Genomic DNA, 17,874 nt, shown 5'->3' on the forward strand with positions numbered 1-17,874 from the left:
CAAAATGTTCTTGCAACCACGTGTATTTTCAAAATGGTCGGAAGTCGGGGATTCCCCTACGCGTCGGCGCGTCAAGCAGCAAAAATCGCTTTTTTCGCGATTCAAAAATTTTGACGCCGACGCGCTGCCTGTGTGGAGTGACAGTAACTTAAATCAATGAAGGAGATTTTTTTTGTTGTGACGCGCTGCGCTGCGCTGCTTGCGCGCTGCGTGCATGGAGGAGCGCCTTTAATCCGTGATTGTGGTAACATAGATGATGATCAAAGTTACAAAGTTACAAAGTACCTGCGCTTTAGGTTGTGATTGAGACTCCTGACAAGACACCGTTGAAATTGAACCCCTTGAACCATGTGATTAGTGTTCTGTTGTGTGTGTTTAATACTTTTATCATATTTCAAAATATATCAGAATAAAGAATTTCTTTTGAAAAAAAAATTGATGTCTGTACTGGTGTGATCACTAATGTGATGATCTTCTTCATCAACAAGATAACAGGCATACATAAATGTCTCGTGTCACTGTTCTCTGCAGATATCGTACCATGGTTATAGATCCAATGAATATACCTTTTTTGGCATAAGAAATATTCAACCTCCATCACCTTGTTCTAAACGATTGTTGAACAGTGACATATACAATGATATACACACACCGTTTTAGTTACAAGAAACATTTGAACAAAAGGACACTAGAAATAATAACATAATTTTGATTCTTTTATTGCAGTGTATAGTGTTTAATATTTCTCATGCCAAATAAGACAATTCTACTGATCGAAAACAATAACAACAACATACCACTGATCAAAGTTTCATTATTTTATTCAAAGGAATCATCTGTATGGAGATCCTGAAATTTAAAAATAGACTCTTCAGTACAGGAAATATGAATATTTACAAAAAAGCGATATTTTTCCAGATTCATGATGTATATTTTATCATTCATTTATATTTACTAATAATAAATTACGATAGACTTTTGTAAAATTATAATGCTAAAAATAAATAGTATAAAAAGATGTTCTTATAACAGAAAACAAATATACCCGTTTGAAGATGGCAATAATTCACTTACCTAGGTCAGTCTCTGAGTCAGTTCTTCTGATGCATCCTGCGAATTGGTCAAGGTTTCTTCCTCCCTCTCTTCTTCCTCATCTCCACCCTCGTCGATAGCATCCTCGGTACAGCAGAAGAATTGGATCTTATTGAATATTCTGTTATTTATAGACCGCGCCTGGCCTCTAAAAATTAAGTGAGTTGATTCTTCCAAGGGATCGGTGTACTGAGAGTTCAATAATATGTCGAAGGATCGACCATCTTTCTTGACGGCTTCAATCAGAAGGACTTTCCAGAGAGATTCCCCGTTAACGTCAACCTCCTCGTGCGAATCGATCCGCATTAGCAAGTTCACGGGCAACTCGCTAACTTTACATCTCATAGTCTCCTCTTGGACGAGTTTTCCTTCAGAATCCACTTTTTTCATCAGCTCATGTTTTGAGAGTGTCGTTACATGGTGTTTAAACTTCTTCCCGAAAGCATCGTTATCTTGCTGAGCTGATCGTTTCAAGAACTTCGACATCGTTGCAAACGATAGTTGAAAATGTTAGCGCAGACTGTATATGTCTACAGTGCGATGTAGCTGGAGTGTAGTGTGTCTGCAGACTGTAGGCAGTTTATATAGTTTTTGAACAACATACCAGTGATCATCGAGAGCTGCAATACGATCATATTCAAACCGCCTTCCCATTCATGGGACAATATGTATTACACATTTAAGACTAGAGTCTCAGCACATGTGCGTATCGTCATTATTTCCACAGAAGCCGTGTATACAATAGCGTTTGAACGCAAGAGTAGAAATGGAAAGTCATTCAATTTCAATAGGCAAACCTTAGACATCCTTTCCAAACCTATTCATATTTATCTCTAGGTTGTTTTTTCATTAACATACTCTTACAAAACAGTGCCATTCGAACTATATAATAATAACCAACCTTACAGAGAGCAAACATCCGAGGCTTGCACCACGGTCCTCTGATTATCCGTTTACATAAATCACATTGCAATACCTTTACATCGAATGTATGGAAAACTTATTTCAATACGTTCCGCTAACCCACTTTTCACAATATAATTCAATACAACAGTACAAAACACCCATCTTTGAAACCGAACTTTGAAAAGAGCACATTTTTTTCAATTTTGAAAATTAATGATTCTATTTAGAGTGCTTCTTCCATTCAAAATCAAAATTCCAACAGTCATTGTCCTTAAAATCTTTTGACAGCTCGCTATACATCTTTCCACAATAGACTCCCAATTCAAACGACCCTTCTTAAACATTCTTTACAAATCATTGTAATGAAATGAACCAATCGGCAAACGCAGCCATCCAACCCCCCCCCCCCCCCTTTTAATGGACGCGCACCCATTGTGTTCCAAATATGGTCATGCAACTATAAGTGTACCTGCCTTTCCCCCCACGCCCCCTTTTCCAAATATGGTCATACTACTACATCGACTACTACGCATTGTTTTAAGTTAATTCATTCATCAGTCATTAATTGCATTAGCGCAACATGTCAATCACGTGTATCCTCGGCTAATTAACCTGTGATGTCATGCATATATTTGCATATTAATGAGTTATTTTGCATATTAATGATCCCCACTGTGGGGCTGTGGGGGGATAACCCCTAATATATATCTACTCATGAACTTGATAACATGTCATTTTTTTATGTTACACATACATCAGTCAATTAACCATATATTCTTTCTACATGATGTTTTGACGTTGTAGCATTATCATGCTTTTACTCACCTATGACAAACTGTGTCAGTGGTTCCTCGGACGGCTCCTCAGCTTCTTCGTTTATTGTCTCTTCTGTGCAACAAAAGAACTCCAGCTTGTTGAATGTTCGATTGTTCCTAGACTGAGCCTGTCCCCTGAATATTAAGTGTGTCGAATTGCTCAGTGCGTCCGTGTATTGTTCATTCAGCAATATATTGTAGCAACAACTATCTTCTTTCTTCACTACTGGAGACAATGTGACCTTCCAGAGTGATTCTGAACGAACCTCCACTTTGCCGGTTGACTCGATCTTCAACAATAAGTTTTGTGGCAGATCACTCACTCGACATCGAGTATCTTATTTTCTCAGAATACCATCTTTATCCACCTTCTTCATTAGCTGATCCAACGAAATACTTGTGACTGTGCGCTGAAACATTTTGGCGTCGTTGGTGTTGGCGGAGACTTCTTCACTTGTACGTTTGAGAAACATCTCTCCAGCAAATAGTCGGGTAGAGTTCAACTGAAGGAAGTGTACTATGACAGATGGGACAGATGTCTTCAGTGTCTGAGACGAAGTATGAGTTACCTAAGATCTGTAGAGTTCTTTATATACAGAATGCTTTTGGGTTTTTTTGGTGGATTGTATACAGGGATTAGTCATCTAGGAGTAGAGACAGGGTGCACCATCTTCGATCGCAATAGATATTCAACCCACTGTTGACACAAGGCGTGGTAACACCGGGGCTATTCAATTCAATTCCAGTACATTATTGACACAAGGTGTGTCGCAATAGCAATAGATATTCAACCCACTGTTGACACAAGGTGTGGTAACGAAGGTATATCTGTGATGCATTAACACCTGAGCTATTGAGTTCGATTTCAATACATTATTGACACAAGGCGTGGTACCTACGCTATATCTGCGACGCAATATACCGACGACTATTGAATTCGATTTCAATACGTTATTGACACAGAGTACGAGCTATTCAGTCTGAAGAGTTAATAACATCTAGGAGTGACAGTGTTTAGAAACCTAATCAATTCCATTTCAATACACTAATGGAACAGGTGTGTCGGGAGTACAATTGGTATTCAACCCACTGTTGACACCAGAACAATACCCATTCAACCCACTGCTGACACCAGGACAATACCCATTCAACCCGACGTTGACATATGGACAATACCCATTCAATACAGCTGATACCCTGCAGATACAGGTGGATGAATACAATAGCCATACAATTCCAATTTCAATCGCTTATTGACACAGGTGGATGAACACAATAGCCAAACAATTCCAATTTCAATCGCTTATTGACACAGGTGGATTGAATACAATAGCTGCTCAGATCACTGTTGACATTAGAACGGTTATTCAATACACTGTTAACATTAGGACAATAGCCATTCAGTACACTGTTGACATTAGGACAATGCCCATTGAATACACTGTTAACATTAGGACATTAGTGACGTCAGAGAGCCACGTGTGGGAGCCCCTGTGCCACCGATGTGGCTTTTTACTTATTAATATTTCCCTACTTCCGAGGAGAATTCAAAGATATCTTATAGAAGGTAATTATGTATATTTTCAATTACCTTGTAACACTTACCGAATCAAAAAGAGTCTGTTATGTGATGTGTATCCTCAATGTTTCCACTCTTAATGAAATTCGTTATGATAATCATGCTGTAACAAGTGATCGATCGTTAGATAAAATCGTTTGAACGTACCTCGACTTTACACAAACGTGATAGTGCATTCACTAGCCAAGTGGGAGAGATTTTGATGCAAACATTACATGTTAAACCATGTGATGTACCCAAGGTATTCAAGGTATTGCTGGGGATGTGAAGAACATAAGACTCTTCCGTTCGGGTGCCCTGCTAGTCGAGTGCGGGAAAAAGCAGCAAGCAACAAATCTGATGAATATTAAATCTTTTGTGGGCATTCCCGTCACGGTTTCTGCACACAAAACCTTGAATACAAGTAAAGGTATCGTGAGAGATAGAGATCGATTGTTTGATGACATGTTGGAACTTGATATAGGATCTGAAATGAAAGATCAAGGTGTACTATATGTCAAGCGCTTTACAACTCGCAGAAACAACGAAACCGTCAAAACAAATACGTATCTGTTTACTTTCTCATGTCCTAATGCTCCAAAATCAGTGAAGGCAGGCTACTGCAACATACAAGTTGATACCTACATCCCCAACCCGCTCAGGTGTTTTAAATGCCAGAAATATGGACACGGTGTAAATACGTGCACATTGTCTGTTGTGTGTGCTCACTGTGGTGAGAAGACACACACAACAGAAGATTGTGACAGCGATTATAAAAAATGCACCAATTGCTCAGGCGACCATTCGTCCTTTTCTAAACAGTGTCCTATTTGGAAAGAGCAAATGGAGATCAATAAAATAAAATATACTCAAAATATCTCTTTTTCGGAGGCCAAAAAACTGGTAAAGAGATCTGATCTTCCACAAACTTATGCTACAGTAGCAAAAACATCATCGGGATCTAAATCTAACACTACATCAACCACAGGCTGCCAAACTACGTTGACTTGGGTAAATTGCGATTCTCCACAGCTTTTGTACCCAGCTATATCATCACAGACTGAGGAATCACTTCCTAGTACCTCAAAGTCGTCTTCTGATCACAAATCATCATCTCAGTCACACTCAAAGTCTCAATCCACAGCTGATAGTCAACAAACTGTGAAAAATAAATCGAAGCCAAAGCCTGATGCTTCAAAACAACAAAGTGGCAGAGCTCCTAAAGGGTCACAGAACAAAATTCAATTGTTCAATAAATACGGGTCTCTTGAAGACATGGACGTTTCTGAAAACGTCCATTCTAGGGCACATAGCTTGTCGCCCTCTAAAAGAGTGCGGGGTAGATCCCCAATAAATCCCCCCAAACGATAGTTTATTCCACTAATATTGTACAGTGGAACTGCAGAGGATTAAGGACTAATTTACATGAATTACAGCTATTAGTCCAAGATTTTATACTTCAGCGATATGTCTCCAAGAGACATATTTAAAACAAACAGATACATTTGACCTTCGTCAGTTTAATGCATATCACTGTTTTGCACCTCCGGGTGATAGGGCCACTGGCGGATCATCCATTCTAGTCAAACAAAACGTTATTCAAAGCCCTGTTTCACTTAATACTAATATGCAGGCTGTTGCAGTGAGAATTACTTTACATGTAGCGTTTACGCTATGCTCTCTTTATATTTCTCCGTCTTCGACGTTTGCCAAAACTGATCTTCAAGCTCTATATGATCAGCTCCCGAAGCCCTGTATTATTATGGGAGATTTAAATGGGCACAACCCACTCTGGGGTAGAGTAACTACAACCACTAAAGGGAAATTGTTGGAGGACTTTTGTTCTGACAATGACTTATGTATTTATAATGATGGTTCCAACACATATTTACACCCTGGGACAGGGACCTATTCTGCTCTTGACTTGTCATTGACAACTTCCGAACTACTAAATGAATTCGAATGGTCAGTCCACGATGACCTCTATGGAAGTGACCATTTTCCTACTATGTTAAAAGCTGTAACTCCATCCGATGTTCCTCCATCATCAAGACGAAATTATAAAAAGGCTAACTGGGCTTTATATGAAACACTGTGTGCTGAAAAACTTAAACCCGAACGTTTTATTGACGTTCCTGATGCTATTAAATGCTTTTCTGATGAACTGAATTCCATAGCTGATGAGTGTATACCAAAGTCCTCTGTAGTTCCACACATAAGAAAACCATGGTTCAACCATGAGTGCAAACAAGCTAGGAAGGCAAGGAAAAAGGCAGAACATTATTTCCGTCGCCATCCTACGGTGCATAATTTAAATAAATTTAAAATTTCAAATGCTAAAGACTTTTAGACAGAACAAACGCCAATCTTGGCAAAATTATGTATCTAAAATAAATTCTCGGACACCCATGTCCAAGGTATGGAACATGGTCCAGAAAATCAAAGGCAAAGGTACTAAATCTACTGTCCATCATCTTAAACATGGAGATCAATTACTTACTGATAAATCAGATATTGCGAATAAACTGGGCGAAACTCTTGCTAAACATTCTTCCTCTTCTACTTATGTACCTAAATTTCAGCAGTATCAAAAACAACAAGAAAAGAAAACTATTAATTTCAAATCTGATAATGGGGAAGATTATAATGAAACTTTTTCTATTCATGAACTCCATACTGCTCTTGATCAAGCTCATGACACTGCTACAGGAGCTGATAACATACATTATCAACTCCTGAAGCACTTACCAGAAACCTGTTTAGAGACGCTCTTATCTATTTTTGATGATATTTGGACTTCAGGTAAATTTCCTTCTTCATGGCGTGATGCCATAGTAGTACCAATACCTAAACCTGGACGTGATCACACGGATCCGTCCAATTATCGTCCGATTTCATTAACTAGCTGTGTTTGCAAGACCATGGAACGCATGATAAATAATCGACTTGTTTGGTACTTGGAAACCAATAACCTAATCACAGATATACAGTGTGGTTTCCGTAAAAATAGAAGTACTGTCGATCAAACTTAGTGCGACTGGAATCATTTGTGAAAAACGCACTAATTCATAAACAACATGCTGTGTCTATCTTTTTTGATCTAGAAAAAGCATATGACACAACCTGGAAATATGGCATTTTGAGAGATCTACATGATTTCGGTTTGCGAGGTCGTTTGCCTCAATTCATAGCCAACTTTTTAAATGACAGACAATTTCAAGTTCGCGTAGGTTCTACTCTGTCTGATTATAATCAGGATCAGGGTGTTCCACAAGGCAGTATTTTGTCAGTCACACTTTTTAGTATCAAGATAAATAGTTTATCAAAAGTTTTAAATGATTCAATTGATGGATCATTATTTGTGGATGATTTTAACATTTCTTGTCGTGGTAAAAATATGCATACTATTGAACGGCAACTGCAGTTGTGTTTAAACAAAATAAATAAATGGTGTCTTGAAAACGGCTTCAAATTTTCGAAGTCCAAAACTAATTGTATACATTTTTGCAGAACATATAAATATAAGCCACATAAGGACCCAGAACTATCTCTAGATGGCACTCCCATCAAAGTTGTAAAGGAGGCCAAGTTCTTGGGATTAATTTTTGACTCACATTTAACGTTTCTACCACATATCAAATCCCTCAAAACTAAATGCTTGAAGGCACTTGACTTGTTGAAAGTCGTTTCAAATTCTAAATGGGGAGGGGACCAAGCTACCCTCCTGCAACTTTATCGATCATTGATTACGGTTCCATCGTATACGGTGGAGCTTGCAAAAGCAACCTTAAACTTCTTGATTCTGTACACCACCAAGGTTTAAGTCTTTGTCTTGGGTCTTTCCGAACTTCACCTATTGACAGTCTTTACGTTGAAGCCGACGAACCATCTCTTGCACAACGTCGTAAAAAATTATCCTTACAATACATTACTAAATTATACTCTAATGATTCTAATCCTGCATACAACTGTGTGTTCAACCCACTTTATGAAGATTTGTATGACAAAAAGTCTTCTCTTGTTCCACCTCTTGGGCACAGAATTAAACCCTTTCTTTCTTCGGCCGGCATTGAGCTTGAAAATATAGCTCCCTCCCGTCTCCTTTCTTCTCCTCCTTGGCAATTGGTTAGGCCACAAGTCGACCTCACATTAACTTCTTTTAAAAAATCAGAAACTAATGAAATACAATATAAACAAGAATATAATCAATTAAAAACTAAATATAGCAATTACAAACCCTTATTTACAGATGGATCCAAGGACGGTGGCGCAGTGGCTTGTGCCACTGTCATTGGATCCAGAACAATATCTTCTAGAATTCCAGATAAGAGCTCTATTTTTACTGCAGAAGCAAACGCCATATTAAGAGCTCTCAGATATATTCAAAGACACCCTAAACGTAAACAATATATAATCTATTCCGACTCTCTTTCTTGCCTTCAGGCTATTAAAAATATTTCTTGTAAACATCCACTTTTAATAGAAATTATTGAATTGTATAATGATCTTGCTACTGGCCAATACGACATTGTCTTTTGTTGGTTACCCAGCCACGTAGGCATTTCAGGGAATACACTGGCTGATCTTGCTGCCAAGGCGGCACTCAACAAATCTGTGACTCCACTTCTTATTCCATATTCAGATTATAAGCCTACAATTAGATCTTATATCCGTGATCTAATGCAGAAGAAGTGGGACACTCAAGTAAGTATCAATAAATTAAATGAGATAAAACCGTATATTGGTTACACCTACTTGGGTTGTCAGTCCAGATTTGAGGAGGTCATTATGCGACGATGTCGCATTGGCCATACGCGGTATACACATGAGTACTTGTTAAAAGGTGAGGATCCTCCGTTTTGTATCCCTTGTGATGAAAGAATCACAGTGAAGCATGTTTTGCTTGACTGTGTTGAAAATTCCATCACAAGGGATAACTATTTTACCTCACGAAGTATGAAGGATCTTTTTAGTAATGTTAGTTGTCATTTAATCATTGCGTTTTTAAAAGAATTAGATCTGTTTCAGAACTTGTAAATAGATAACCATTTTATGATTGGAAGTTGAATCAGCAGATAACATTGTTAATGGCTGTATCCTCGAAGGGGGTTGAAGTACCGTAAAATTATTGTCCTCCTGAGAGGATACGTAAGTCCCAAAACATTTGGAATCAGATTTAATCTTCCACATTTTTTAGCTGTAGTATATGTGTCATCGTAATTTTTGGCTAATCTTGCATACAGTCGCCAGCAGCTGAGGGATGGTGTAAACCCAGCTAGGGACCATGCAGGTAGCAGAGGTACTGTAAGTCCCCATGGCCCCTAGTATGGTGATCTACCCTCTGTTGTAAGCGATCTACGGCCTGTTTTTATATTGTACTGTCCCAATAATGATACTATTATTTTTTAAGTTTCCACACTAGTTTTAATAATAACTGTGATAATTTAGTGGTTTTACTGTCCTTCGTCGACAGGTTCTTCATAATATGCATATATATTCTTTTTGTCACGTATGTTCTCGTCACGATATGGCTGCAATATTGCCGATGTGACGTTAAATATTAACTCACTCACTCAATTATTTTGAAAACAAATAGGCAAGATCAAGTGAACGAGCTTTTGCTTTGATTAGAACAAACATTCTTACCTCGACATTTGTGTTGTCCATTGATCAGCAGTCTGCTGGCGTCTCCTCTTATTACCTAGAGAAAAACAATCAAACACATTATACATATGGTGGTGTTTAACTTCGTAAAAGCGACATTGTGAGGTTAAATGTTGCAAGAAGAGACAAAAACGTTTTTATTTTTAGGTTTAGTTTGACCTATTCATCCTTTGCAAATTGAACAGGTTGTAATTCTGCGAATAATTAAATTAATTATATTAATAAAAGTATCAATATGAAATTTGATCACATGGTAGATCTTATCAAGGGAAATTCTGAGATATATAAATAAAAAACAACATCTTGAAAGCGTATACCAAAATGTGCACGTGTAATTTACGTAACAAAGAAAAACTTAATCATTTAAAAAAAATAAAGATATGCACAAATTAATATCCTTACCTTCAGGTTGGGGAAGAGGGATAGGGATAGCTCGAGTCTATCCCTGCTTCCCTTCATGTCAATTATCGTCACATGACGATACGTCCCACCTTCCAGGTGGGTATAGGTTCCCCCACCTTGTCTGCATACCATTTTGTTAAAGCCAATAACTTGGCACTTGTTCATAGGTGTCTGGCACTGACACAGTGCCAGACATGCTAGTATAATCACAACCGTAGGGCACAACATATCTGTCCAAGTGAATTTAAGAAACTGAATAGCTTAGGTCTATTTAATACAATGTTTTACATAAGTGCGGAATGTCACGTGAAACATATGTGCATGATCTATTTGGAACACATCTTTGATCTTAAACCTTTGATCTCAAAGTTCAAAGATTATTGTTTCAGTTTTGTTTTATCATCGGTTATTATTAAAAAAATGCTTGTTCTAACGATGAATTGTCATTAACAGTTACCTCACACGAAGCAGCTTTCAGAAAAAGAGGGAAAATTAATGAGGTGTTCTCATAATTAACTTCCACACATGACAGTTAGATAGATATGAGTAACCCCAGTGTCAAAATATATCCCATCGTGTTTGCATAAGGCACTACTACTGACAGACAGGCAGGCAGGCAGATTGTTTATTTATGTCCGACTTCAAGATATACAATACAATAATCAGCAAAAGTTGACCTACTCCTAAAATGGGTTACGAGAGACTATAAAAGTCGATACGATATTCATAGAATAAAGGTGTATAAGATAAGTAGGTACACACGTAAGTATGAAATAAGTTAAAGATTGATATATACATGATTTACGTTTGGTAAGAATAAAAATGGTAGGTTTTTGCTGTAGTAAAAATACTTTTTGACATCGATGTAATTCATATTGCAACAATTATTTCAATAGCTGTTTAAGTTTAACTATATAGATACAAATCAAAACAATTTATACCAGTTACCACTGCTGTAACGGTCAAAATACTTATTTTCCTAAAAGTATAAATTTCAAAATCATTTTCCGTTAAATTTCCAGTTTTTATTTTAAATTAGCCCTGCTAAGGGAAGTAACTCATTTTTCAAATCCTTTTTGGGCCAGGCGTTTAGATTTGAATGGTGTGATTTGGAACTCCTGGAATGTCTAAAGTAGTGGTAAGCAAACTAAGTTTATTTTCCACATTTCACGAATTGCAATTTGTTGGGATAACTTTAATCTATATTCTCATGTAGGTTATTCGTGTTTTTCTGTAACATGTGGCAAAGCGTGTCAAATTTGTATTAGGGCACATTTTTCATGACAAAATACCACATTTTCTCATGCTTATTGTAGGAATTTTCCTGTAAGCATATTTCCATTGCATTTCTAAGTTTTGGAGGTATATTCCTATATTTTATAGAACATGACATTGTGCTTTCAGTTTGAGTTGTTTGCGCTCTCATAAAGTATCTCATTTCACATATCAACTCTGCTGCCTGTGCTAGGGCAGTAATTTATTTCATGTAAGATAAATTTTATTGGTCAATTTGGTATCATTATGGATGTAGTATTTCCAGCTACTTACATAGTTTTTTCCATTATTTTCAGTTAATCTAATGTTACGGTACAAACAAGAATAAGAATTTGAACCATGCATGAACTGCCAATTAAGCTATGAAGTATTATCAAAACTAGATTTGATATGGACTGCATTATGTGCAGTTGGAATGGAAAAATTTTAATTATAGAAGAATTGTTCTGGACTGACGAATAGATGTTTCTCATTATGTATGTTGGAACTTGGAACTGTCTTGAAAACATGGAAGATTGAATATTAATTTATGAACTTATACATGAATTTTTCTTGAATGAAATGGAATGAACTGGACAGAGTAAATACTGGAAATGGAAACATGTTGTGTGCGACAACTGCTTATTCCTAAATCCTGAAATCAAGAAAAAAAAGAAAAAAAATCTTACCTTTAGAGGTGTGCATATCTTTGCATCAGCTTCTGCACTGTTATGCCAGTGTCGCAAAAGTGCAATCGCTCCACTGCAACTTTAATCTGAGAAATGTCAGGCGTGACCGTTTCTCCAGATGAACTTTTTTTGCTGTCTTTAAAGTTCTGTCACCAATAAATGTAATGTCTGAAGATATAGAGATATATACCACTCCACAATTTGACGAGGCTAGATACGTCAACTCCCTGTTAAATACGTCAAATTCCTGCAAAAAACCTAGTAAAATATCCTTAACCTCAAGTGACTGATTCTCATCCAGTGTAATGACAATGTTTCCAGACGTAAAAGAAAGTCTGTAGCTGATGTTAACACTGTCATATAAGATGTTCATAACTTTCTAGAATTGTTGCTGATGTGTAGATTAAGTCACTCCCCTCCCAAACCAACTTTATATACAGACCTTCAAAGGTAGCATTATTTGCTCTCTCGAGGATGTCAAGCTATTAGTTAATTAAATCCAAGATGAAATGACACACAAACAAATGTCAAAATATTGATAATTCTTGGCAGTATAAAGAAAACTGATCCTAACAGATTTTTTTTTTTTAAATGAGTAGGTAATTTAATGTTTTACGGGTCTGATTGCAAGCCAGCACAACCAGTGGTTGTTTCCACTGTGTAAACAGATCTGACACTTGTATATGCAGCTGTTATGTCATTAGGTGCATTTCATATTTTAGTGAGAGTGGTAGGAATACAATACCTTGGAAAGATCTAAAACGTATTGCAAATGCAGGGAAACTAAGCATGAGTTATTGAATCAAATATTCCTTTAGGGAGGTGGGCGGACTTTTAGGGCACGAATCTCACCCTCCACTTGGTTCATGCGACGTTCATATGAACAGTGTCTTGGACATTCAATCTGTGAAAAGAGAGTTCTCATGTCCCTTGTGTTGACATCAACCTTCTCTTCGCACCTATTAATTCTCTCCTCCATCTCTTCCCTTTCCCCTCTACCTTTATCCAAGCACTGACCCATCTTGAATGCTATGCATCAAAAGTCAAGAAAAGAAGTACCCAGAATTCCTCTTTTATCCGCTCTGGCTATATTGGGTCATGATCCAAGGGAGATAACTCGGAGAGAGATAGCATGAGTGATACCGCTTAATGTACATTCTATTCAAAGCTCACATGAATAATTCTGTTGCTTGACCCACTAGGACATGAGCACACCAAATTATTTTCTTTTTAGCATAAGTGAGGTAACTTTAGCAACACTCACATACATTTGAATTTAAAAATATTTTGACAGCACTAACAACCAGCAGATTTCTCATTATTTCTGTTTATATATGACTTATTGTAGGAAGAAAATTAAAATGACACAGAAAAGAATAACTATTTCATTTTGATATTCATATTTTTTTTATTTCAAGGAAAAAAACACCATACACATCATTGTCACAAAAACGTTCCAGATTTCTTAAAGAAAAGACAAAATTTGTTTTGTTTATGAAAATATCAAATGTTGTGTATTATACACCCATCCTAGAATTTTTCTATTGTTTTCCAGTTGCCAGGCGCGCCAAGACCTGGTTTGCCTTTCACATACAGTCTCTTTGGTTGTTTGGTCTCAGTCTTTTCACCTCTTCCCTTCCTCACAAGGTGCTGTGGGATGTTTAAGCTGCGCAGCAATTTGCGAAATTCACGATAACCAATGGGTCTTTTTGACATCGAAGGACTCAGCAGAATAACATAGCGAATCAGTTTCACAATGTTTGATCCTCTAAGTACTTTTCCATTTGACAACACTATTTCAAAGTTTTCTCTCACTCTAACATTGTTTGACTCCATTTTATTCTTGAGAAATAACCACAGAGCCATTAATTTACCTATATTCTTTGTGGAAGAAATGTTTTTGAGAAGATGATTTGGAACTCTCAATAAAATGTCACTCTGGTTTGTTGATTTCTGGATATCATCTCCATCATCCCGTTGCATCATTGCATGAGCCTGTGTTTCAGTCAATGTCTTCTGCGTCTGTGCTGGAGTCGGATTCTGAATCGTCGAGGGAATCACTTCCTGCAGTGTCCCTGCTGTCCGCTTCATCTGTTCCTGCTGCTCCAGCTGTCGTCGGTCTTCCTGTTCGGACACGAGCTTCTGATAAACATCGCGTGAAAGGAGGACACAGGCTTTGCTCATGGTAAGTTTTTGATGTGTTTGATAAATAGGCTAGCAGTGATCTTATGCAAATGCACACAATGGAGTGATGAGAGATGAGTAAAGATACTTTCTCCCCACGTGTCACCGTCTTGCTCGCCAATTTCCGAATGACATTTTTCTGACGCTGTAGTCTTGTTTTATCACGTTCTACCAGCGGAATGTTTCCTCTCAGGATGTTATAAATCATTGTGATAATCACCTTGAATTGTTCACTGGAGAGATGCGTCAGCAGAGCTTTCCTCTGCTTCATGTTGACGTGCTCCAACATCTGTAGAAAAGGTTCATGTTTTTCCACCAGCTCGCTCATGATATATATGTTCGTAACGGTGAGGGATTCCTGTTAAGTCGTTGTTGTTGTTGTCACAGCTGAACTTTAGTCCTTCCAATCACAAAGGAGTCTGGGCCTCCACAGCGATTAGGTATGTCAACACCTCTAATTTTTACAATGTCTTTCAACTGGTCAAGGGCCTCTGACTTGCTTCTATACCAGTTTTCACCTCGAAGCAATGTAATTTCCGATGTCGTTGTTGGGTAAGCCACTACGATCCAAGAGTATTCCTTTCTGTCCATAGCCAGCATGCAAACTGATTCGTTTTTCGTCTTGCAGTCTGCTTTATAACTACTTTGGCACGTAAACAATGCACAAATCACTTGGAAATATAGATGATCTTAAACGAGCACCACCCAAAATCTCTTGCCCATATGGAGAGGCGTCAACAAGTAGATAGCCATACTTTTTACCTTCTATAGCATCTTTCAATGCTTCTTTGAAATAACGGGACTGTCCAGGGAACATTTGAGAATCCAAAATTTTGTATTCGTGAGCCGATCTGGGATTGGAAAGGAGAATGAAATAATGTGTGTTAAAGCTGATAGTTCGGTTGAAATCACCTTTGGCAAATGCACTTTGTAATATATTGATAACAGTTATTCCGTAATGGTGGGAATAAGTTGTATAGAGTCTTAACATGAGAGGGTTTCGCATAACTTCCACCATCAAGTCATCGAAAATGATCAGTGCCTTTTTGTCTGACTGTGAAGACCAGGATCTCAATTCGTCCTCCGTTGGAAGCGTGTCTTGAAACTGAATTTCGGGTATCGATTGCTGGAGAGATGTGTAAATATCTTGCCACACACTAAAACAATAGACAATCATCTTTGGAGGTGGATCGAACATGTCATTGGCATGATGTAACATCCGTGCAACGAGTTGCGTCTTGCCTGATCCACTTCCGCCTATCACGGAAATGCTCGTTGGGTGATGAAACTTGAGAAAGCACCCGCTTCCTTTTGCATCAGATGTTTTTTCTTGAGGGCGATTCATGACTGTACATTTCCTGTGTTCCAAGGCAACTGAATCATTCTCGCTCATGCAGCAACCATTATACATAGAGGAAAAAGAAAGAAAGAAACAAAACAATTGTAATTCTGCTTTTTATTTCACTTTCAAAAATGTCCATTTATTGTTTGTTTTGTTTTGTTTTTTTTAAAAATGTATTACTGTCTACATGTTATATATAGCACTAGGAACACAACAAACAAGACTCTGAACCGTATCTACAAATCAATCCAAACACATATTCATCATTGATTAAATAATTATTTGAATCGAATGGATGAACAGTGTCCCAACAAGCTTTTACTATCTTTGAATTTTGGATAAGAGATAATATATATAATGTATACAGCCCACAAATATAATGGAGTCTGATTCATAAGTTGGGATCGCTCTGCACAGCACACCAGAGTTCTGAAGCCTTCATCTGAAGTTATTCTACTGATACTACTTGATAAAGCTTGGTCGATCTCGATGAGGGAATTTCGCTGAGACAGGACGATGCAACTCAGTGTAGAGGTGAGAGCTGATTTGAACTCCAGATGTAGTTTCACATCTACAGACTTCACCAAGTTGAGGTACTCCGAGTCAGTACAAATCTTGTCCAAGTCAAAGACAAAGAGGGCGTTTCAAGCAGAAACTCTCCTCTGGTGATATGGTTTCCTTTGTCTTCGTTCCACAGCCCCATTCCATCTAGCATGCTGACGTAAGTGGCGATATCGTCTGCCTCTGTCGGTTGACCGGGCACACTGTTCCCATCGATGGACAGGGTGATCTTTTTCACCATGGACGACTTGAAGTTGAAAGGGTTCCCGGTATAGCTAGAATTCAGACTGGCGCTTTCCACCAATCCAACGATGTACCTGCTGGCCACAGGGTTTGAGAGGTTGTCTATCGTGTGACTTTGGTGTGAACTTGAAATACTAGTGACAATGATCTCACTTTTCACATAAGGATACAAAGCGTTGGATTCCTTAAACAAGGAATCATGAGCCATCAGCAGTGCTGGGTTGACCTTGACTTTGCACACTTGTAGGTAGGCGTCCAAAATCTGCACTTGAAACTCATGTGTTGTCACGCTGCTCATCAAACAAAACTTGGGGTCAGATCTGTACATTTTCACCACCATTTCCACTGAATTGACCAGGTAACGATTCATTTCAAAGATGTCTTCAAAGATAGGACCTGACATCGTAAGTTCTTTGCTATTGGCTATGAAAGATGCTCGTGTGGCCATTCCGCTGTTGAACGATCCAGTAACATCGCTACTTTCCAAGTCTGCATTGGTCAACTGCGAGGTCAACTGAGTGTTTTTGGCTTCTGCGCCGTACCCGAGGAGGGCCTTCATCATGCTCTTGTAGGGATAATAGTTGTTGGTTGAAGACACCAACTGATTCTGCAGGTATATGGCCAATTGTGCAAACATCGTTTGCATGAAAAGATTCACAGGAGCCACATTTTCTTTATCCGCCAATGGTGTTTTGGCTTCGTTGGCTTGAGTGACTTTGACCTTGACGTGAAGACGGGTGCGTTTCAGATCAATGTAGTTGGCTCCTGAATTGGTTACTTTAAACTCCAGCGGGCTGGTGTCGTTGATTTGACTCACGGGGCGTGTGTTTACAAAATAATGCTGCTGTTGCGAACTTTGGTAAGGCGGAAGGCTGAAAACATTTAGTGCCTCTGGGACAAGTTCTTGAAAGTCTCCATCTTTTAAAAGAGACATGACTTAATTTTTAAATAACTGTAATTTTCTTTCAGCTGAAAATGTCGTCTTCCTCCACGGGAGTGCACTTGAGCACTTTGGTCGTCTTGGAAGGTACCATGGAGGTGATGTTCTCGGTCTGACGAATTTTCTTCGATGTGACACATCTTACTCCAGCCTTGCGTTTTATAGCCCGAGCTCTCTTGTCTTTGGCTTCGGCTCTCTCGACCTCGCTTTGTGATTCTGCGAAA

General features: G+C 38.2%; 1 protein-coding gene across 1 annotated transcript; it reads right to left on the reverse strand.

Moving 5' to 3' along the window:
* Nucleotides 1-16,486: 16,486 nt before the first annotated feature.
* LOC137259645 (uncharacterized protein F54H12.2-like) lies at nucleotides 16,487-17,644 on the reverse strand. The gene has a single exon (XM_067797254.1). It carries the CDS (start codon nucleotides 17,642-17,644, stop codon nucleotides 16,487-16,489), a length of 1,158 nt encoding a protein of 385 aa, XP_067653355.1.
* Nucleotides 17,645-17,874: the final 230 nt, after the last annotated feature.

The sequence above is a fragment of the Haliotis asinina genome, chromosome 13 (assembly GCF_037392515.1).
Source record: "Haliotis asinina isolate JCU_RB_2024 chromosome 13, JCU_Hal_asi_v2, whole genome shotgun sequence".
NCBI classification, from domain to species: Eukaryota; Metazoa; Mollusca; class Gastropoda; order Lepetellida; family Haliotidae; genus Haliotis; species Haliotis asinina.

Bases quoted from the DNA above. Each gene is read 5' to 3' on its own strand.
- LOC137259645 (XM_067797254.1), bottom strand. From the start codon at position 17,644: ATGTCTCTTTTAAAAGATGGAGACTTTCAAGAACTTGTCCCAGAGGCA.